A 23311-nucleotide genomic window follows, 5' to 3' on the forward strand; every position below is an offset into this window, starting at 1 on the left:
ACTTTTAAGGTATTTTTGTCATTTTTTAAACTAATAGGGGGTAATTGATTTTTTACAGGGTACCCGGAAAAAGAACCAAAACCTGCATTTTAGGTTCCGGTTCCTTGAATTGAAGAACCTGCACTGTGCGGTTCCGGTTTCTTTTTTTGAGAACCTGTATTGTGCGATTCTGGTTTCGGTTCCGTCAAAAAATACAGGACACCCGAAACCGCTCACTCCTAATTATTAGGATCTCACAAAGCCTACAAATATGTTGTACAAGACATAACACTAGTCAAATTTCTTTAAACTAACAAACAAATTATAATAAACAAGGCTGATTATGAATATTCTAGTTGTTGTAAAGAATATTATATTACTCACAAATCTATAACCAAGTCAGATTACTGACAACTTTCTTTGAAAGGAATTGAATGCTTCTTGACATCGTTGGCATCTCCAATAAGCATCTGCAAACAAGGCTCTTCAAGCAGCTAACCTGTAACAATCAAGTTCCAGACCAGTCATTACTCAAATTTAAAGTAAATTTTAAGCCAAATCAATCTATCCCACAACAAAAATGTCATTGCTAATACAGAAATTCCATTCCAAAAAACAACATAACCAATGATTCCAATCAATCTTATGGCTGAGACAATGTTAGTTCAATAATATCAACAAGCATTCTGGGTTTGAGGGGCAGAGTGGTGGTATGATACTTGAAGCTTCGTATCTAAACAATTACGTATAAAAGATGATGAAAAGGCTTCATTTTGGTAAGAATTAGTAGCTTCAAAATATCCAGAAATCAATTAGTAAACACATCAAAGAGACCAAAATGTTACTAGAATTCAAAAAAGAAAATGAAAAGAGACACAGCTCAACATATTGAAGCCAAAAAAACTTTAGAATCTACAACAAGAGGTACAAAAAAATAAATCAGATATATATAACACTTGAATCTCAAGATTCAGATCCTAATTAAGAGTTTTTAACAACTCAACACAACAAAAATGAACCATATCCAAGAAGATTCTGATACATTTTTTGCAATTTAAAGCTCAAATTCTGAAAAAATTGGCAGCATGAATGCAGGAATTATGCAGCACAAGATACAAGCTAGAACAGAGCAAAGTGAATCTATACAAACTAAAAAGACAAATAAAAACCATGTAAGAACCTGAGTATTGAAATAAAATTTAAATTTACACATAAAGAGTCTTTATATTCTTTTCTATCTTGTTAAAAGTCCTCAATTTACAGAATTAATCAGCATTCTATTTATTCGAGTATTGGAAAGAAATCTCACCATTAGAGCAGATCCAAGTTGGTGGAGGCCAGAAAATTTCGGAACAGCCAGGTAAAGCTGAGAGTTTATCAGTACACCGATTTTCCAGGTTAAAAATCACAGCATTACTTCCAGGATAATCACAATCAACATTTGGATGACCTCTATCAGGTAAATAAACACGATTCCAATTACATCCGGAGAACTCTTGAGCTGAAAGAAAAAAGTTACACTCCTTCAACATGAACAAGGCTCTATCCTGGAATCCATCCTTCACCGCAGTCCACTCATCCTTCTCCTCATCAAGCTTAAAAATATTCAAACCAAGCCGGCAACTTCTGTCGCCGGATTTACCCCAAAAGTGACTGTCGTAATTTCCAGGGAAGTCTAAATAGTTCTTCCGGATCAAAAACAAATCCGGAGATGACTTTACCAAGTGGAAGGAGGAGGCTGACATGCTTAGCGAAATCCGCAATGGAGCCACGGGTTCGGAAACGTTCAAAGACTTCGGATCCACACATAGAGTACGATCTTTGTAGCTCAAAACATAGAATCTTCTTTTATGATAGATTATATCGTAAATGAAATGGAAACGATCATAATCGATATCGATATCAACCCATTTTTTATCTCTTCTTTTCCAAACAATAACTTTCCCCTGAATTGACACCATGATTGCGAATTCATCATCACCATCTTCATCAGTAGAAACTACTACTTTGCCGGTGTAGCTTCGCTCCGATCTGCTGAGCTCCCTTCGTTGGTCTTTAGCAAATTCAAGTCTGTACCCTTTACTTAATTCCTTAACGCGATGATCCGATATGTTAAGAGACTCGGGTAACTTACCGGAAATGCTCTTAACTTGCGATGTGGAGAAGGGATCCAAGAGCTTGACGGTTCCGGAAGGTGACTCTTCAACTTTGACTAACCAGGTTCTTGGGCTGTGATGAGGATCGGAGATTTTTTATAAGGGTTCGATCGCGTAAACGGTGGACTCGGCGATGACAAAGTGTAGGGGAGAGTTGGAGGTGGGAGACTTGTGGTAATAGTGAATATCTGAGTATAGTTTTGGCGTAGGAGGGGGGAGGGAGGCTCGAAATGAGTTGCAGACGGCGCGGAAGCGAAGGATGTCGATTCGAGTGGGGAGGCGTTCTGCAATTGTAGCAAGGAGGTGTTCTGGAAGACTGGACCAGTCACGGAAACTGTTGTCCATGGCAGCTAGGAATTGAAGGAGGAAGAAAGGATAAGGAAGAAGAAAAGAGAAGTCCACGGAAAGGGTATGAAAGAAGGGATAAGGAAGAAGAAAGGAGACAGTCTGTGAAAAGGACACGAAGAAGGAAGATTGAAGAAGAAACGAGAAAGTATTAACGAAAATGCGCTGCCCAAATTTGAACAAACTTATTTATTAAACAAGCTCAACAGTGTGGCAATGGGCGGCACTCAAAGACCTTCCCTGAAGTTTGGGGAATTAAAATTAAACCCAAACTTATTCTAAAATTCCCTCACCTCCCCTCACATTTCATTAATGTATTAAATGCTTCCTTTAATTGTCATCGAGTAAAGTTTGAAAGAACGGTTTAGGGGATAAGAGCGCAGTTTTGTTCGTTTGGCGATGGTGCATGTTTAGAGTGGGGTGATTGTATGCAAAACTAAATGACAATGAGGACATGACGATTGACGACCTTGAAACTAACACAATTGATCTCACAAGACTATATTTTATTATGATCTATCAGTGGTCATGAATCAAATTTGGTCATTGGAGGTCAAAACGTCTAACCAAGATATGGCCACTAGAGAGTAAGATGATTTACTGTCCTTTAAATTATGTATTGAAAGTTAATTCGATAATTTTATTTATTGGGTTAGAGTTTACCCTCAAAAAATTAACATCTACTAAGAAAAGCATTTGACACAAAAATAAAATACGAGAAAAACCGGCTAGGTTTTCCATGTTTTGATTCAGTCATCATATCCTCCTACCTGATAGTTGGTCCTTAGGCATTGTCCTTTTGAAAATGATTTGAACAACTTCTTAGGGTTTCTTTTACTGATTTTACAAGCAGTTTAATGTTTCTTAAAAAAAATCTTTAAATAATGCAATTCCTAAACAATCCCTCATCTTTTAATAATAATAAAACTCATGACAATTATGCAAATATGAAGAATAAGCTACAGTAACTACCCCTAAATACTAAAATTTAAACTCAACCATGGTATTACAATCTTTTCCACAAGTTAGTAGAAATAAATTAATTTATCTCTTCCTTCACACGTCTCTCTCTCTCTCTCTCTCTCTCTCTCTCTCTCTCTCTCTCTCTGACCCCCCTTCGCTTTCAGGAGAATTTTCTCAGGAAAATTTATAAATAAAAGTAATTGTCATTGCAATTGCATCACTGATTACATAATCCACTTCATATCCATTGCATCTCGCAGATCTCCCATCAAAATGCCCACTGCCCAGCGCCCATTTATCTTTCGAAAGCCCAACAATTACTTACTCGTTCCGAACACTCACTCCCACCAAAGCCCAACATTACCCTTTGCACCTCTTCTCTATTCTTCTCAATTTCTTTCCATTTCTCTCCATCTTTGTTCATCATCTTTGCAAAATTAACCAAAGTAGAGACGATATTGTAATTTTATCGAAATTTCAACTTCCAAGTTAAAAGAGATTTAATAACATAATACTAAGGAACAAAAATATTGTTTCTTCTCACAATCTCAATGTCTCAGTTCACAATTGGTTAGCTTATAATGAAACCTACTTATAAATTGTGGTTGACTAATTACAAGTTGTCACGTTAGGATTGTGAGAAGAAGTTATAGGTGTAATATTACTCTACTAAGGAATCAAGATTCTCTCTTAACTATGACAAGAAAGCCTGTTCGGTGGCTCTCAATGCACAAGTTTCGAAAGAGAATTGGGTTAAAATTTTTGAACTGAGACGTGGCGGCTAATGGCAATGTTAGGGAGTTCGGAGACATCAATAGGGGCCTCAGGATGAGTTATTTTTTCTGTAAAACGCATAAACTGACCTAAACACCTTAGTTAAAGAAAAAACAAATCTCTCTTGAACTAAGCTTTACCTTACCTTTTTATCATCATTTGACATGTGACATTTTATATTAAAGGTTTTTACTACTTTTGTTAAAGCAATTTTTGTATATTTTTTAAGACATTGCCAATTTTTTTAGCCATTTTTATATTATCGTCGAAGGTCTAGACAAAAGATAATGGGTAAGGATGTATACGAGCCAAGTATCTTGATACTTGAGCTTGGTTCGTGATGAACAATGACGATCTCGAGTTTGAGCCGAGCTTGGTCGAGCTTGAATATTAGTGTTCGAGCTAAAGCTCCCTAGTATTAAGGTGCACTCGAGCTCGATGGCTACTCGTGAACTAGAAAGAAGCTGTAACTCTAAAGGCAAAACTCGCCCATAATTCAACACAATCTTCCATTTCCAACACCAATAATCTACCAAAATAACAATGAAATGACAAGTTTAAAGTTCTTGGATGAAATATTGATGAAAAATTTTAATCTTCACAATTATACGAATCACAACTGTAATATAGTACGCACATGCAAGGGTCGATCCCACAGAGATTTGTAAGCACTCAATTAATCCTAATAAGCTATGCCTTAATTAAAACAAATAAATTAAAGAACTAGTGATTAAAACTAAGTGGCAAAAGAAACTAAAAATTAACTACTACTAATTGAGCCAAAATAACACCAATAAAAACTGATTTAAGAACCAATGAACTACAACCTAGGTATCCAATTTCACCATAATAATCCAATTTTATGTCAACTATCAAACTATTGTTATCACAATCCAATTTCTAGGGTTCGCACTCACATAATTAAGGTATTACTATAAGGCGTTCGGGATTAACTTAGTATCTTTAACACGAAACTAGCTATTGTGTATAGTCTAGCCTAATGATTAAAAACTCATTAAACACAAGAGCACTTGAAATCATGAATGAAAGTGCATCTGTCAGGGCGTATGCATAAATACTAATTATTCAAGAAATCATGAACCAATTAGTATTTTGTCAGGACGTATACACAAAATACTAATCATTCATTCACACGAGCTATTCAAGATTCGCTAGAGTGTCTAGTCTAACCAAGATATGGCCACTAGAAGCTAAGGTGATTGACTATCCTTTAAATTATGTATTGAAAGTTAATTCGATAATTTTATTTATTGGGTTAGAATTAGGGGTGTTCAAAAGAACCGGTTGGAACCGGAACCGGTGGGTACCCTGGGTTTGGTTCCGGTTCCTATCCAGAACCAGTTGTCAATGGGTAGGTTTCGGTTCCAAATTTTTGGAACCATTGCTGTGTGGTTCCTGTTCCGGTTCCTATAGTTAGGAACCAAAACCAGAACCAGGAACCAGGAACTGAGACTAATATAAAATAAAATTAAAGATTAGGGAGGTTAATAAAAACTTTTTGTAGAAAAAATAATGTGAATACATTTATATTTATATTTCATAACATTTAAAGTAAGTTGGTTTGACTTTTAAGAATCTACCTTTATAAAGTAATAGAGTTTGTAATTTATAATTTGTAATTTTATTTTTGTTAACAAGTGTCAGGTGGGGGGTATTTGTAAGTTTTTAAGGGTTTTTTTGTCACTTTTTAAAAAAATTGGGGGGTCAGTAATTTTACAGAGTACCCAGAACCGGAACCGTTGTTACAGGTTCTGGTTCTGGGTACTTAGAAACCGGAACCATCGGTTCCGGTTCTGGTTCCAAATTTCAAGGAACTGTCGGTTCCGGTTCCTTCAAAAAGTTCAAGGTATCCGAAACCGAACACCCCTAGTTAGAATTGACCCTCAAAAAATTAACATCTACTAAGAAAAGCATTGGACACAAAAATGAAATATGAGAAAAACCAGCTAGGTTTTCTATGTTTGGATTCAATCATCGTATCCTCCAACCTAATAGTAGGTCCTAGGCATTGTTCTTTTGAAAATTATGTGAACACCTTCTTAGGGTTTCTTTTACTAATTTTACAAAAAGTTTAATATTTCAAAATTATATATTTTTTACAAAATTCTTAAACAGTCCCTCATCTTTTACTAATAATCAAACTCATGACAATTATGCAAATATGAAGAATAAGCTACAGTAACTACCCTAAATACTAAAATTGAAACTTAACCATGGGTATTATGGTCTTTTCCCACAGTAGAAATAAATTAACTTTTCTCTTCCTTCACACGTCTCCCTTCACACGTCTCTCTTTCTCTCTCTCTCTGACCCCTCGTCGCTTTCAGGAGAATTCTCTTGGGAAAATTTATAAATCAAAGTAATTGTCAATGTCATTGCAATTGCATAATCCACTCCATATCATATACATTGCATCTCTCAAATCTCCCCATCAAAAAGCCCAGTGCCCAGTGCCCATTTCTCTTTCAATAGCCCATCAATCATCTCTATTTTTCTCAGTTTCTTTCCATTGTCTCTCCGTCTTTGTTCATCATCTTCGCAAAATTAACAAAGGTGGAGACCAAATTGTATTTTTTATAGAAATTTTAACTTCCAAGTTAAAGAGATTTAATAACATAATACTAAGGAATCAGGATTCTCTCTTGAACTGAGCTTTACCTGACCTTTCTAATCGTCCTTTGACACATGACATTTTATATTAAAAGTTTTTACTACTTTTGTTAAAGGAATTTTTGGTAAGTCATTTTTTATTATCATCTATGGTATATAGTACTTTTTAAAAAATAGTAGACGCAATGTCTCATAAAGATAAATGAAACAATTGGACCATTCTCCTAACAATAAATTGAAAGACTCTGAGCTCATCAAGACAATGTTAGAATCTTAAAATTGTAGGAAATCAAGTTGATATGCATGCAGAAATCTGGCAAATATGAATGCATAATAAAGGAGAATTAAATGATCAAGCTTAAGTCTTGTTTCCATAACATTAGAATCCATAATGCATATAGTCATAAACATGCCCACTAATAAATTAAACTGGTAAATTGTATGAAATTCTTGAATATGTTAATCAAGTCTTCACATCGATGATGAAACACTCTTGGAGCAGTTGATCCCAGAAACTTCTTCAATAAGATGTAGAAGCCTTCACGTGATCCAGAAAAGCTCTTCAAGTACCTATCATGTAATAATAAAGTTTGAGAGCAGTCATTTGTCAATTTAAGAGAACAAAAAAATATGGAGAACGTAACTCGGCAACGTAGTGCAGAATTTTAAGGTGAAAGAGAACAAATCTGTCCATTAGCAAGTAGGTCACAGCAAACTCAGAACAAAATGATGCTTCGTATGTGAATTATTGTTATGTAAACGATGATGAAAAAGCTTCAATTTCGTAAGGATTAATGAAGTAAGAATCCAGCGACCAATCAGTAAACCCATCACGGAAACAAAAATATTACTGGATATTATGAAATGAAAGAAAAATTCCAAATAGATCAATGCCGCCGCAAACACAAAAGACTGAACATATTGAAGCCACAGGAACTTGAGAATCTGCCACAAGGCACAAATTAATCAACCAGCTATAAGAAAGTTCCATTAAATCACAAGAACAAGGACAACAAAAAAACAAAAGGAAAAATGTTATGACACCAAAGGAAAAGATAAAAAGGAAACTTAGTTTGCAGATGAATATTTGTTTTCCCACCTACAAAAATAGAGAAAATATCGAGGATTGAAATAAAAAAACAGAATACCCTAGTACAAAGAATCATGGCTGAGAGAAGAGAGATTACAGAGTTTTGGAAACATTCCCCAGAATTTACTATCTGAAACTGCAGTAAACAGAGAAACTGCCAAAAGCATTCAACTATCCATAACTCTTGAATATCATGCTCGACGATCCAGCAGATAGTAATTTAACTATCTAGCACAACCCAGATGAACCATATCCAAGAAGAGTTTCACACGCATGACAACCAGCTAAAGCTCGAATGAAAAAACAAGAGCATCGTGAAGGAATATTATGCAGCAAAAGGAGACAATAAGGAACAGAGCAAAGCAAATCCATATTAATTTAAAACCAGCAATGAAAAATAAAATCCGTAAAAGCACTTGAACATCGAAAAATTTACGTACTCTTATACCATGTCTTTTTAAATCACTCATTTCCAAAGCTTACATAATCTGGTTAAAGAGTTCTCAATCTAGTCACACAAATCAAAATTTAATTAAAATAAAAAAAAAATCAACACACAAATATTCCAATAATAGTATGGCATTGCTATCAGAATCATGAAACAAAACATAAACATGAGCAGCTCCTGCGGATAACACTATATACTATACAAATTTAATGTCATTCTAAATAGGCATTTTCAATGCTTACATAACCTTGTTAAAGAGTCATCAATCTAGTAAAACAAATCAGAATTCAATATTGCATGCAATCAGAATCAGGGACAAAAAACATAAACACAAGTCTAGGCATGCGGCTGCAACACAGTAAGTGCTATAAAATATCCAATTTCGAAAGAAAAACTTACATTCAGGGAAGACCCAAGCTGGTGGAGGCCAAAATATCTCAGAAGATTCCGGGAATGATGCAAGCCACTCATTACTACCATCATTGAAGTCGAAAATCGAAGTATACATTCCGGGAAAATCATACGTAACCCCGAAGAAACCAGTTTCACCCATGTAAACACAATTCGGTTTGATTCCCAAAAAATCTTTGGCCGAAACAAATAGGCTACCTCCATCAAACAGAAACAATGCCCTATCCTCCAAATCCTTCACTTCAATCCACTCTTCCTCCTCTTCGTCAAGCTAAAACACGTAAAAAACAGAATTCAAAACCACTTTTTCAGCCTTCGCCGGAGAGATGTTTCTTTTATTTCCAAATTTTTTATCATTACTACTGCGATTTTCAATCAAATACAATTCACTGGATGTATTTACAAAGCTTTTGTAAGTATAACGAGTCACCAATGGAGGCAAAGTTTCATTAACCTCCAGAGACTTCGGATCAACAGTTAAAATATGACCATTTGACATCACTACATGAAACTTCTTCTTATAATAAACAATATCCTGAATATTAACATCGCCAAAACCCAAGTCTACCCATTTCTTATCACAGCTCCTCCAAACCATCAACTCCAAATTCAGAAACACCATAACCGCTAACTCATCATCATCCGTAGAGACGGCAACTTTTTGCAACAAAATATACTTCCACCCACTAAACTGTGTCGGATGTTCATCCGGAACCCAATCAATTCTATATCCTTTACCAACTTCCTGCACACGATATTCCAGCAAGTTCACTGACTCAGGCAACATTTCAAGAACGTATTCTTCAAAATGGCGGCGACAGTAGGGGTCCTGGACTCGGGTTTTTCCGTTTCTTGATTTTTCAACTTTGACTATCCACGGTTCGGCCTCGTGGGAAAGGGGCAGCAGCGCGTAGACAGTGGATTTGCCGATGACGAGGTGCAAAGGAGGGTCGGAGATTCCGGGGTCGTAGTAATAATGAACGGGGTGGAGTTTCGCAGAGGGAAGAGGGACGGCGAAGCGGAATGAGCTGCAGACGGCGCGGAAACGGCTGAGTTCGGTTTGGGTTTGGAGGCGCTGTGCAATGTTGAAGAGGACGGAGTCTGGGAGACTGCATCAGTCGGGGGTTGCACCGGTGGCGGCCATAGATGGTGATATGGGAGCGAAACTGAAACGCTAAAAACACTCAGAGGAGTGAAAACAGTGGACGGAGGAAGAAGAAAGGGGAAATAGGAAAGGGATATGTTTCTTTTCTGTGCGTGGCGTCAACTGAGTCACTGAGTTTAAGATAATGGGATTCATCTGGCTTGTCCTGGTCCCAGCGCCAGTGTGACTGTTTAAAAAAATATCTATAGCATTAACGGGGAGGAGAAAATTTCTAGAGTGCCAAGGTGGTGAGACGTGTATCAATGTTTAGTCACGTGATTAAATTTAATATACTTGGGTATACAGTATTTGAGTATTAGAGATAGGAGTGAGCGGTCCGGTACCCTGTATTTTTCAGGGGAACCAGAATCAAAATCGCACAATGCAGATTCTAAAAAAAAGGAACCGAAACCAAAACCCATTGGTTCCGATTCTTAAATTCAAGGAACCGGAACCTAAAATGCAGGTTCTGGTTCCTTACCCAAGTACCTATAAAAAATAATTACCCCCTATTAGTTTAAAAAATGACAAAAATATCTTAAAAGTTTATAAATACACCCCTAACAAATTAAGAAAACCCACATTTAATAGTTTTCAACTTTTAATTACTCATTCATTTGTGTACAATATGACTCATAAATCTTTTAATCTCTATGCAACACTTGAATTCAATCAATGCATCACAATTCACATAAAATTTTTCAATCAAATCCAAAACACAAACAAGTTCCAAGCAGGGTACCCACTTCAGGTTCTTTTCCTAGGTTCCGGTTCTAGTTCTGATTCTGAAACCTGTAGGAATCGAAACTAGAACTGCACAGTATCAGTTCCAATAAAACTGAACCGGAACCTAACCGCACAATGTCGATTTGGGGTAGGTTTTGGTTCCAATTCTGGTTCTACCTACAAGTTCCGGTTCTATCCGCTACCCGTGCTCACCCCTAATTAGAGAGAGACTATATCCACCCTGAAGTTTTGATCGACTACGTAGATCCTTTATTTTAAAATACTAGCATTTACCCCCTTAAATTGAATAAATGTTTACATCATCTGTTAATTTAGATGATTTTTCTGTCTAAAAAAAAGAATACTCTTCATTTTGATATTTTATAAGCATTGATTGAATAATGATATAATAAAAAATATAAAAGAATTGTTACAATTTCTTAAATTCAAAGTGGTGTATCCTAATCATGTGGTCGGATAGTAAGCATTTTAGTCATTGGAGTTAACTATACCTAAGGATCTTGTGTTCGAAACATTGAGAGGCAATTATCAAGTTTACCCAAAAAAACACAACTAATGCTAAGTTTAGTTACGTGAGTTTCTTTCATTAGTAGATTAAAAAAAAAAAAAAATTGTTAATTTTGAAACAAATGACCCTAAATTATAATACCATTTATAGTCAACATTACTTTGTGCTTGTTGAATATTTATATAAAATACATGCATTAGCTTGTGTTGTTATTGATATGATACTATAGACTATAAATTTTCTCAATTTAAAGTAATACCTAATTCAAAAGAAATTCAAAAATTATGTCTAATTAAAACAAAATACTTCAAATGAAGCCTTCATTAATCCTCATCTCATATGAGTTGTTGAATACATAATGGAGCAATGGCATCTTCATTACACACTTACGTGATAACTTTTCTCTTATTACAAATCAAAGAGCACAAAGAACAAGTTTTGAGACAATTAAAGACAACTCGAAACATAAAACATACAACATTTGTGAATAATGAATAAATTTAGAAACCAGTTGGAGTTGACTTTCAACCAGAATCAATACTTGATGGCTTAGACTAAGAGCCTTTATTGTGATCTTGTTTTAAGTCATCTTTGTAATATTCTACTGTTTTTTATTTGTGAAAATCCACTTTATGGCCATAACTATAACCTTCAGGCTTAAAATCATAGTTGCTACCTTTTGGCTTTGAATCATAACTTTTATCCTTAGGCTGTGACTTCTCAAAGTTTGTTTTGGAGCCATAAACATTATCTTCTGGTTTCGAACCATAACCATTACCCTCAGGCTTCGACTTTTTAACGTATGAGTTGAAGCCATAACCATTTCCTTCTTGCTTGGAAAAAGCCTTTTCCTCAGGCTTTGACTTCTCAATATATGGTTTGGAACCATAACTATCACCCTCGGACTTAGAATTCTCAACATATGGCTTGGAGCCATAGCCATTACCTTCTGTCTTAGATCTGTAACCCTTATCCTCAGGTTTTAACTTTTGTACATATGGTTTGAAACCATAATCGTTATCTTTTGGCTTGATATTGTNATATTACAACCAAATCTACCTCTACTTTTCTCTTCATCAAGTTTAAAAATATTCCACTCAACCCAACAAAAGTACTGAAAAAACCATTACAGAATGATTCTCGACCACTCACCCTGTTTTTCACTCAAACCAAGTCACGCCTTTTATGTTTATCCAGCCTATTGAGCACTATTAAAACAGCTAGTTAAGAACACTAGAACACTTTCATAATACATTAAGCCCAGTTCTCTTGTGTTTTCAGTAGCCCAACCTATTGGCCCACAGGCTTAGAAGAAAGAGTGAAATAATTTTAAATATTTAATAATTTAAATAAATCATAAATTAATAAAAATTTAAGTAAACACATATTACATGGCATCAATAGATTTCTCGTAGAATTTGCAAAGACCACTTGCGTTATCTCACGCTCATTTTAGAGGCAAAGAGATTATATATTACTATTATGTTCACATCGTGCAAAAGTGTTGGCTCCATTTGGCTTATTATTTCTATTCATATTCTTAATCTTATTCCTAAAATACTTGTTTGTTTTGTTATTTGAAAAATATTAGCATATTTTTTAATTACTTTTAGACCCTTAAATTTATTAATTTCATTAAATACCCCTCGAAAAAAGTTTAAAAATTAATAAAAATATCCCCACCTACCCATACTTATCAGATTCTGGCAACCACCATCGGTGGTAGCCAGAATCTATCAGAACGGCCTACAAACGATCGAAACTGGCCAGTAATTCACCGATCCAACCTATTCCGACCAAATCCACAGTGGATCTGGTCAGAAAAGGTCAAATCCGGCCGTCGCTGACAACCAGATTTGGACTTTTACGACCGTCGACGACCAAATCTAGCCATAGATCTGATCTTTTCTAGTCAGATCCATGGTGGACCTGGCCAGAAAATGCCATATCGACGCCCTACACGCCAGATCCGACTAGTCTACGTCGTAACACCATTTTCTGGCCAGATTCCATCAATGGTGACCGAAATCTGGCATTGTGGGTGGGTGGGGGTGTTTTTGTCATTTTACAAAAATTTTATATATTAGGGTGTTTAGTTAAATTAGTGAACTTAGAGGGTTTTTTTGTTAAATTTTAAATTTTATCTCATCATACTCTCCTATTCAACTACCCAATATTATTCTAAAATCCTATCCAAAATAACAAAATAAACGGACCCGTTATTTTTTTGGTGGCATGTTTTAATCCATATAATATTTTATAAGACAAATGGACCATCCATGTCATTTATAAATAGCCATAGTGGTACTTCCTCAGGCAATTCACCGTTACATCTTTTTTTTTTTTTTTTTNCAAATCCAATCGACCATTAATTCTTTTTTTTTCCCCTAAATTTTCGTTTCAAGGGAAATGAGAGGTGTTCAAAATCACATAATTAGGTTATGAATTTTTTTAATATATATAAAAAATGTTTTTTGTCTTTTTCAATAAAGAACTAAACAAGAGACTCGTATCTTATCGCCCAAGAAAATGGATTTTGACTCTGAAATGTGAAATTCACCCTTATTATTTTCTTGGAAATTAGATATTTTGAAGAAATTTGTTCACAATTTCTGACCACAACTCTTTCAACATTGGTCATTCCAAAATATGTATTCCAGGGTAGAAAGTTATAAATTCAGATAGATTTTTAAGCATCAATATGGTTACATTCGGAGAGACAAAATTAATAACTGCATTTGCTCTTTCTTTGCAATAATCTCCTTTAAAACCTCACCATCTCCTTTTACATAAATATATTAGCTTGTAGGGATGTATAAATAATTAAATATACATTCTCTTCTTTAGGACATTTATGTCTTTAAAAAAAATGTAAAGAATTTTATTGACATTTCCTCCTTAGCAAACATATTGCAGGCCAGCTTTTAATCTAAAGCAATGTCATGAAAACCAGACCAGACCGTCCAGTCGGACCGGTTCGACCAGTAGCTGGCAGCATATCCGATCCAGTGTCTTTTGAAAATCACTATTTTCAACCAAACCGGATTGAGTCGCGATTGCACTACTTGAGTAGTGCCGAATCGCAGTTCAATTGCAACCCAATCTCGCCGAAATCTGACATCGTTCGAGGGAGAAAACACCACCATTAGACTTGACGGCATCTCCACGACAAAACCGAGCCATTTTCAATGGCTATTGTCCAGCCTTCGTTGCTTGCCGTCCACCTAAAGTTCACCTGACCGTCGGATCTTTCTTGATTCCGGCGAGTTCCGGCGCCGATGGAGCTCCCTAGCACCACCATCAGATTTGCTGGCATTTATACATCAAAAGCTCCATGATTCCAAACTTTGATTAGCCATCGATCGTCGCTGCCGCCACCATCACCAGTCTCTTCACGCGACATGGGTGTTTTGGATAGATTTCAAACCTTAAAGGGAGTATATAGGGGTGTTTTTGATGAATTTCAAACATTTAGGGACTAAAATTAATTTTATAGAATACGGTCCAACCGATCGATCCAACCGGTCAAACCGAAAACTGGACCCTTGAACGGGTCATAGTCTGGTCTGGTTTTCGGAACATTGATTTGAAGTTCTGAACTCATCCCGAGATATATGTATATTCTTCTTCTTGTTTAGGGTTAGGGTTTCAACTTCTCTCTCAGTTGTAGCCATGTACCGGACTAGACCTTGCTGGTCCAGTGCTGTAGAACGCTTCGAGAGGCATTGCATATGGGATTGTGGTTATTTAGCTCATATGGAATTTGATTGTGATTATGATATGATAAAAATGAGTCGCTCTCAGCTTTTCCAATTCTACCTCGCCTCACCTTTATATGTGAAATGTAAGTGTTTCTAATCCCTATATAGTTATTGTTTTAAGTTATAATTGAAGTTCCATATGCAGGGCCTCTTGTATTAAGACTTCTTTTTTTCCATTACCATTTGTGCTGGGTTGAGCTGTATGCACAAGCGTGATTTGTTGAAGTTTGGCGGTTATGGAAATCGATTAATAGAAGACTATAACAATTTTTTTATCTAACCTTATAAACTAGGTATAAATTGGTGGGGTAAATGTGTGGCTCTCTAATTCGAGGGTAGAGAAAGCGGCCTCCCCAGGAAAGTAAGAGTTGGACGATTGGAACAATACAACTTAGTTAAATTACAGTCAATGAAATTACAATTGAGATACCAGGTCTAAATATTCAAATACAAGAAAAATAGCACACTAACATGTTTAATCTAACTAGTGCCTATTATTAGGAACGTAATCCTTCAAGTGTGCAGCGTGGTCTTCCTATTCTCTGCCACTAAACTTCTGCACGTTGCCCATGATGGAGACAGAGTAGGTGATGCGGGTTCATGGTGCTGATTGGGTGGGGAAAAGTGGTCCGTATAATACATCCACTTAATGGTTTTTTATTTGACCATAGAGCGCCGGAAGAGGTATTATGTATGTCTACAAGTTGATGAAGGAAAAAAGCAAGAGTGGTTTGCAAGGGAGGAAATAGTGGAGAAATATTTTTCAGCAATTATGAAGGTTGAGGTGAGAAAAAAGAGTGGATGAACAAATTCTTTGGAGCAATTGTGATTGAGCGAAAAACGGGAGTGGTGAAGTATTTTTAGCAATATGAACGTTTAGGACGGGTTTTTTTGTTTTGAGTTGAAGAATGGAGTGGAAATATTTTGGCAATTAGAATGTTGTTCTAGTGACAAATGGGGGTGGATGATTGTACAAGTATCTGTAAGGTTTTTTTAATACTTTGGTTGTGTCATTGTATTTCAAGCTGTGATGAAGAGAAAAGTAGGAGCAGATTTGTTGATGGATTGCTTTGTTTCTATGGAGAAATCAAACTATTGTTTTTCAGCAAAGAGTTGTTGGATGAAACAAAATTGTTCTATTAGCATAACTAGGACCTACAAGTGTTATGATTTAACGAAGTACAGGATGAAAAACAATAATTGGATTGCTGGGTAGTATAAGCGACGAGTCTGAGTGATTATACTACATCTAACATTTAATACAACGAAGGCGTCGTTTTTATTGCACCTCGGCTTTTATGATTAATCTGGGTCTGCTAGGCCTCTACAGCTGGCTCCTTCCTAGATGTAAAGTTATTCTCCCTTTACTAGTTGTTTACATTCTATTTGAAGTTGCTATATGCTTGATAATTCACCCCATCTAGTATTCAGAACCAACTGACAACTTTATGTTGTCATACCTATTCTTCAGCTTATCCAAGCATCTAGAACCTTCATGGTTATTAAGTATTTTCACTTCTTATTCTCCAAGTCATCTTCGAGAAACATTCATAATTACTACCAAAAATATCTCACACGTCTTCTTCAAATCCAATATTCCCACTCTCGTTTTTTCTCAACAACTTATAGGGGTACAAAAACCACAAATCAGGACTGTTTGGAGTTCTGTAGAAAAAATATCTTTTCTATTTCCAGTGATTGGTTTCAACAACCTCCAAAGTTCAAATGAACTACAGCTGTCATTCTTGTTATTTAAACTCACAAAAGAAACAATCTGCAGGCGGCAAAATGGTAAATGTAGATATGATAGAAATAGAACAAAAATAAACCAATACAACGTCTTGCAACAACAAGGCAAGATTTCTAAAAACTTTAGAAAAAAGAAAATCAAATCTAAGTACAAAATGGTCCCGCCCATTTAGAAAAACTTCAATAATAGCTGAAAACAACATAGTTAAAAAACCAGAAGCACTTACATTCGATCAAGCTGAGAAAGCGGAATTGGAAAGGGGAGAGCGACTCAATACCATTTAGCATAATCAAAAGCAAACTTTCATAAGAATACTGGTGAAACTAAATAAGTAGCTTCCATTACAAAGGGGTGGAAGGGTCCCACACTACTGGGGCAAACAGGGTCCAGTCCTGTCCATTGATAAAATTGAGACCTATCCTAACAAGAAGAAGAAGCAAGAAAGCTGTTTTTAGAGTATAGGGTTGTATTCAGATTAAAAGTCGATCTGGTTGTAAGTTGCTTATGTGTAAGTACAAAATATCCTGACCTTTAGCTTAAAAAAAGACATAAAGGTCCAGTGATGACAAGTTTATCTATCAATACATGCATAATATAAGGTTGTTTTAATTGTATGTCTAAAAAGTACAAATCACGATTGACACATTTAAAAAAAAAACAAACAAATAAAGTGTATTGAAATATTGAAATTATATATTAGTTAAACAATTAAATGAAATCTAATTATGTTATTGGTAAAGTTAGATAACTTCTTATAAGATCAACAACAAAATCAATTAAAACACATTGATAGTTAATATCTTCTCTCAAATTTTGTAAATACAATTTATGAGTTTAATCTAGAAAACCTTACAGTTATCAAATATTTTTTCAAGTACACCAATGATAATTTTAAATTGTTTTAATTTCACCCGCTCCCTGTAAGTCCTGGATTATTGATATGACATAAGTTTTTTGTTTATTTGGAATTTAAATTTCAAAATGAAAGCGGAATTAATATGTAATGCTAACAGATGTAATTTCAACTTCAATGTGTAAGAACCGGTTTCATGATACATCAATCCCAATTCTGAACCTAATGTTTACGTAGGCGAACCAGAGGGCTTGAAAAATATGAGCATGCAGCTCATCAAACATCAAAACCAGAGAGCAACAGTGGCAAACATAAACGAAAATAAAAGAAGCACCGCTACTGTCACGGGTGCAAAAGAATCAATATGATCTCTTTTTAAACTTCACATAAGGAGAAGGCGCGAATGTCGTTCGGTCCCGGTGAGGTCACGATAGCATTCTGAAAGAAAATACGCGGCCAAGTGCAATACAGGGAGATTTGTTCAGAGTAAAACGACTTTTTTCACACCTAAAGTTTGTTTAATGCATTTTCATCCAAAAAGTTAAATCTTTTTCTACAAATAGATTGTAACCAATCTTCACTTTACCATGACACCGATATTATAGCAAGTAAGAATTTTATAATTATCGGATCCAAACTCTTTCTGTCAATAAATTTATAACATTACCTAAAGTATTTTTAATATATTACTGTGCTTCGATGGCAAAGTTATAAATAGTAAGATATACGTGAATTATTTAGATGCCTGGATTTAAAGGTGATAACGAGTAAATTATTCCTGGTTAGGAATCACAAAAAATAAGCTAAGAAGTAAGTAAACCTAAATTTTGAGAGGGCCAGACAAATCGATAAGAAATATGGTTAAAGTGGAGAGATTTTTAAGAGAAGACTCAAATGTTAAATGATGGATAGTGACAAGAGTGATTTTTGTTGGTCGGAATGAGGCCAAAAGATTGGCTTTGAGTAGAACTGATAGATAGAAAAACGGGGCAGAAATGGTATTTTAAACTTTTGGGTGGAAAAAATATCCATCAAGGCAAACGTGTTACTCTTTTCTCACAAATCGTGCAAAAAGTTATCGAGCAAATCATATCTGGCTGTCATGAGCCTCAACTCATCAACAAATTGACCGAAACATGACCCTAAAAGATTCAAATATCATAAACCTTGAATTCTAAGCTTAAGGATATTGTTAAGTTCCAAATGTAGCACATGCGACTTTGAAAAAAAATTCAAATTTATAATAGAGCTCTTATGTCTATCCAGGCCATTATTTTTTCAGCAATTCCTAGTTGTAAATTAACAAGAGTCTTCCATTCTCAAACAAATTGAAGACAAAATAAGATTACATAGAAAACAATCAAACTAAGAAAGCAATAGCAACAAAATCAGACCTTCAGGAGTTCTGTTTGAACACAAATTTGTTTACACTCCCACATCTTGAGCTGCAAGAAAGAAGTTGCTTTCTCCATACAGAACAAAGCTCTGCTCTCCAATTCATATTACAACCAAATCTACCTCTACTTTTCTCTTCATCAAGTTTAAAAATATTCCACTCAACCCAACAAAAGTACTGAAAAAACCATTACAGAATGATTCTCGACCACTCACCCTGTTTTTCACTCAAACCAAGTCACGCCTTTTATGTTTATCCAGCCTATTGAACACTATTAAAACAGCTAGTTAAGAACACTAGAACACTTTCATAAAACATCAAGCCCAGTTCTCTTGTGTTTTCAGTAGCCCAACCTATTGGCCCACAGGCTTAGAAGAAAGAGTGAAATAATTTTAAATATTTAATAAATCATAAATTAATATAATACTGATTCATAAAAATTTAAGTAGACACATATTACATGGCATCAATAGATTTCTCGTAGAACTTGCAAAGACCACTTGCGTTATCTCACGTTCATTTAGAGGCAAAGAGATTATATATTACTATTATGTTCACATCGTGAAAAAGTGTTGGCTCCGTTTAACTTATTATTCCTATTCATATTCCTAATCTTATTCTTAAAATACTTATTTGTTTTGTTATTTGAGAAATATTAGCATATTTTTTTAATTACTTTTAGACCCTTAAATTTATTAATTTCATTAAATATCCTCCGAAAAAAGTTTAAAAATTAATAAAAATACCCCCACCCACCCATACTTACCAGATTCTGGCAACCACTATCGGTGGTAGCTGAAATCTGTCACAACGGCCTACAAACGACCGAAACTGGCCAGTAATTCACCGATCCAACCTTTTCCAACCAGATCCAAAGTGGATCTGGTCGGAAAAGGTCAAATCCGGCCGTCGCTGACAACCATATTTGGACTTTTGCGACCGTCGACGACCGAATCTAGCCGTAGATCTGACATTTTCTAGTCAGATCCATGGTGGACCTGGCCAGAAAATGCCATATCGACGCCCTACCCGCCAGATCCAACTAGTCTATGTCGTAACACCATTTTCTGGCCAGATTCCATCAATGGTGGCCGGAATCTGGCATTGTGGGTGGGTGGGGGTGTTTTTGTCATTTTATAAAAATTTTATATATTAGGGTGTTTAGTTAAATTAGTGAACCTAGAGGGTTTTTTTTGTTAAATTTTAAATTTTACCTCATCATACTCTCCTATTCAACTACCCAATATTATTCTAAAATCCTATCCAAAATAACAAAATAAACGGACCCGTTATTGTTTTGCTGGCATGTTTTAATCCATATAATATTTTATAAGACAAATGGACCATCCATGTCATTTATAAATAGCCATAGTGGTACTTCCTCAAGCNCAATCGACCATTAATTCTTTTTTTTTCCCCTAAATTTTCGTTTCAAGGGAAATGAGAGGTGTTCAAAATCACATAATTAGGTTATGAATTCTTTTAATATATATAAAAAATGTTTTTTTGTCTTTTTCAATAAAGAACTAAACAAGAGACTCGTATCTTATCGCTCAAGAAAATGGATTTTGACTCTGAAATGTGAAATTCACCCTAATTATTTTCTTGGAAATTAGATATTTTGAAGAAATTTGTTCACAATTTCTAACCACAACTCTTTCAACATTGGTCATTCCAAAATATGTATTCCAGGGTAGAAAGTTATAAATTCAGATAGATTTTTAAGCATCAATACGGTTACATTCGGAGAGACAAAATTAACAACTGCATTTGCTCTTTCTTTGCAATAATCTCCTTTAAAACCTCACCATCTCCTTTTACATAAATATATTAGCTTGCAGGAATGTATAAATAATTAAATATAAATTCTCTTCTTTAGGACATTTATGTCTTTAAAAAAAATGTAAAGAATTTTATTAACATTTCCTCCTTAGCAAACATATTGTAGGCCAGCTTTTAATCTAAAGCAATGTCATGAAAACCAGACCGGACCGTCTGGTCAGACCGGTTTGACCAGTAGCTGGCGGCATATCCGGTCCAGTGTCTTTTGAAAATCGCTATTTTCAACCAAACCGGATTGAGTCACGATTGGACTACCTGAGTAGTGCCAAATCGCGGTCCAATTGCAACCCAATCTCGCCGAAATCCGGCATCGTTCGAGGGAGAAAACACCACCATTAGACTTGACAGCATCTCCACGACAAAACCCAGCCATTTTCAGTGGCTATTGTCCAACCTTCGTCACTTGCCGTCCACCTAAAGTTCACTTGACCGTCGGACTTCTTTCTTGATTCCGGCAAGTTCCGGCGCCGATGGAGCTCCCTAGCACCACCATCAGATTTGCTGGCATTTATACATCAAAAGCTCCATGATTCCAAACTTCGATTGGCCATCGATCGTCGCTGCCGCCACCATCACCAGTCTCTTCACGCGACATGGGTGTTTTGGATAGATTTTAAACCTTAAAGGGAGTATATAGGGGTGTTTTTGATGAATTTCAAACATTTAGGGACGAAAATTAATTTTATAGAATACGGTCCAACCGATCGATCCAACCGGTCAAACCGAAAACCGGACCCTTGAACGGGTCATAGTCTGGTCCGGTTTTGGGAACATTGATCTGAAGTTCTGAACTCATCCCGAGATATATGTATATTCTTCTTCTTGTTTAGGGTTAGGGTTTCAACTTCTCTCTCAGTTGTAGCCATGTACCGGACTAGACCCTGCTGGTCCAGTGCTATAGAACGCTTCGAGAGGCATTGCATATGGGAATTGTGGTTATTTAGCTCATATGGAATTTGATTGTGATTATGATATGATAAAAATGAGTCGCTCTCAGCTTTTCCAATTCTACCTCGCCTCACCTTTATATGTGAAATGTAAGTGTTTCTAATCCCTATATAGTTATTGTTTTAAGTTATAATTGAAGTTCCATATGCAGGGCCTCTTGTATTAAGACTTCTTTTTTTCCATTACCATTTGTGCTGGGTTGAGCTGTATGCACAAGCGTGATTTGTTGAAGTTTGGCGGTTTAGTGGAAAGTCGTTTATGAGAAGACGATTAACACTTTTTGTTATCTAACCTTAAAAAACTAGGTAAAATTGGTGGGGTAATGTGTTGGCTCTAATAATTCGAGGTAGAGAAGGGCCTCCGAGAAGGTAAGAGTTTGGCGATTGGAAAAATAAATTAAGTTAAAATAACTTTTCATGAAATTACAATGAGATACCCGGTATTTAAATATTCAAATACAAGTAAATAGCCACTACCATCATGTAGACTAGTTCCTTATTATTTAGGACGTAATCCTTCATGGCAGGTGGTCTTCCTCTTCTCTTGCCACTAAACTTCTGCACGTTGCCATGATGGAGAAGAGGATGTTGCGGTTCATCTCTGATTGGTGGAAAGTCCGTGTATCATACATCCATTAATGGTTTTTTATTTGACCATAGAACGCCTGACAGAGTATTATGTATGTCTACAAGCTTGATGAAGAGAAAAAGCAGAGGGGTTTGCAAGGGAGGAAATAGTGGATGAATATTTTTTCAGCAATTATGAATGTTGAGAGAAAATGGTGATGGAAATTTTTTTGAGCAATTGTGAATGTTGAGCGAAAACCGGATGGATAAGTATTTCTAGAATATGAACGTTAAGAGACTGGGTTTTTGAGTAAGAATGGAGTGAAATATTTTGAGCATTATGGATGTGTTTCTAGTGAAAAATGGGTGGATGATTGAGCAATTTTGTAATGGTTTTTTAATACTTTCGTTGTGTTCTTTAATATTTTCAAGCTTGATGAAAAAAAGTAGGAGCAGATTTAGTTGATGATGGTATTTGTCTCTATGGAGAAATCAACGTATTTTTTTCAGCCAAAGAGTTGTGTTGGATGTAACAAAATTGTTTCTATTTAGCATAATAGCCTTAAAGTTGATTAATTAACGAGTAAGGATGAAAACAATTGGATTGCTCTGGGCTAGTATAAGCGACCTGAGTCTAAGTGTATTATACATCCATCTAACATTTAATACAGCGAAGGAAGTTCCTTTTGATTTGCACCCCATCTTTCTGATAATCTGGTACTCAGGCCTCTACCAGCTTGGCTCTTCCCATATGTAATGTTTCTTCCCCTTTCTAGTTTTACATTCATTTGAAGTTGCATATAGCTTGATAATCTCACCCCATTCTCGTATCAGAACCAACGGACACACTTTATGTTTGTCAACTCTATTCTTCATGCTTTCACACCTCTAGAACATTCATGGTTACTTAATATTTTCACTTCATTCTCTCCAAGATCATCTCCAACATTCATATTCACTCTCAAAAATATCTCATCACGTCTTCTTCAATCCATATCC

At 35.6% G+C, this 23311-nt stretch overlaps 1 protein-coding gene across 1 annotated transcript; it reads right to left on the reverse strand.

Moving 5' to 3' along the window:
• Positions 1–70: 70 nt before the first annotated feature.
• Positions 71–2231, reverse strand: LOC116107706 (F-box protein SKIP23-like; the record flags this gene model as incomplete). The annotated part of the gene is made up of 2 exons (XM_031393996.1): positions 71–478; positions 1289–2231. Coding segments are annotated over 2 exons (948 nt in total), but the record flags the coding sequence as incomplete, so codon positions are not given.
• Between the last annotated feature and the right edge of the window lie 21080 nt (positions 2232–23311).

Source organism: Pistacia vera, unplaced genomic scaffold, assembly GCF_008641045.1.
Source record: "Pistacia vera cultivar Batoury unplaced genomic scaffold, PisVer_v2 Contig546, whole genome shotgun sequence".
In the NCBI taxonomy this organism is placed as follows: Eukaryota; Viridiplantae; Streptophyta; class Magnoliopsida; order Sapindales; family Anacardiaceae; genus Pistacia; species Pistacia vera.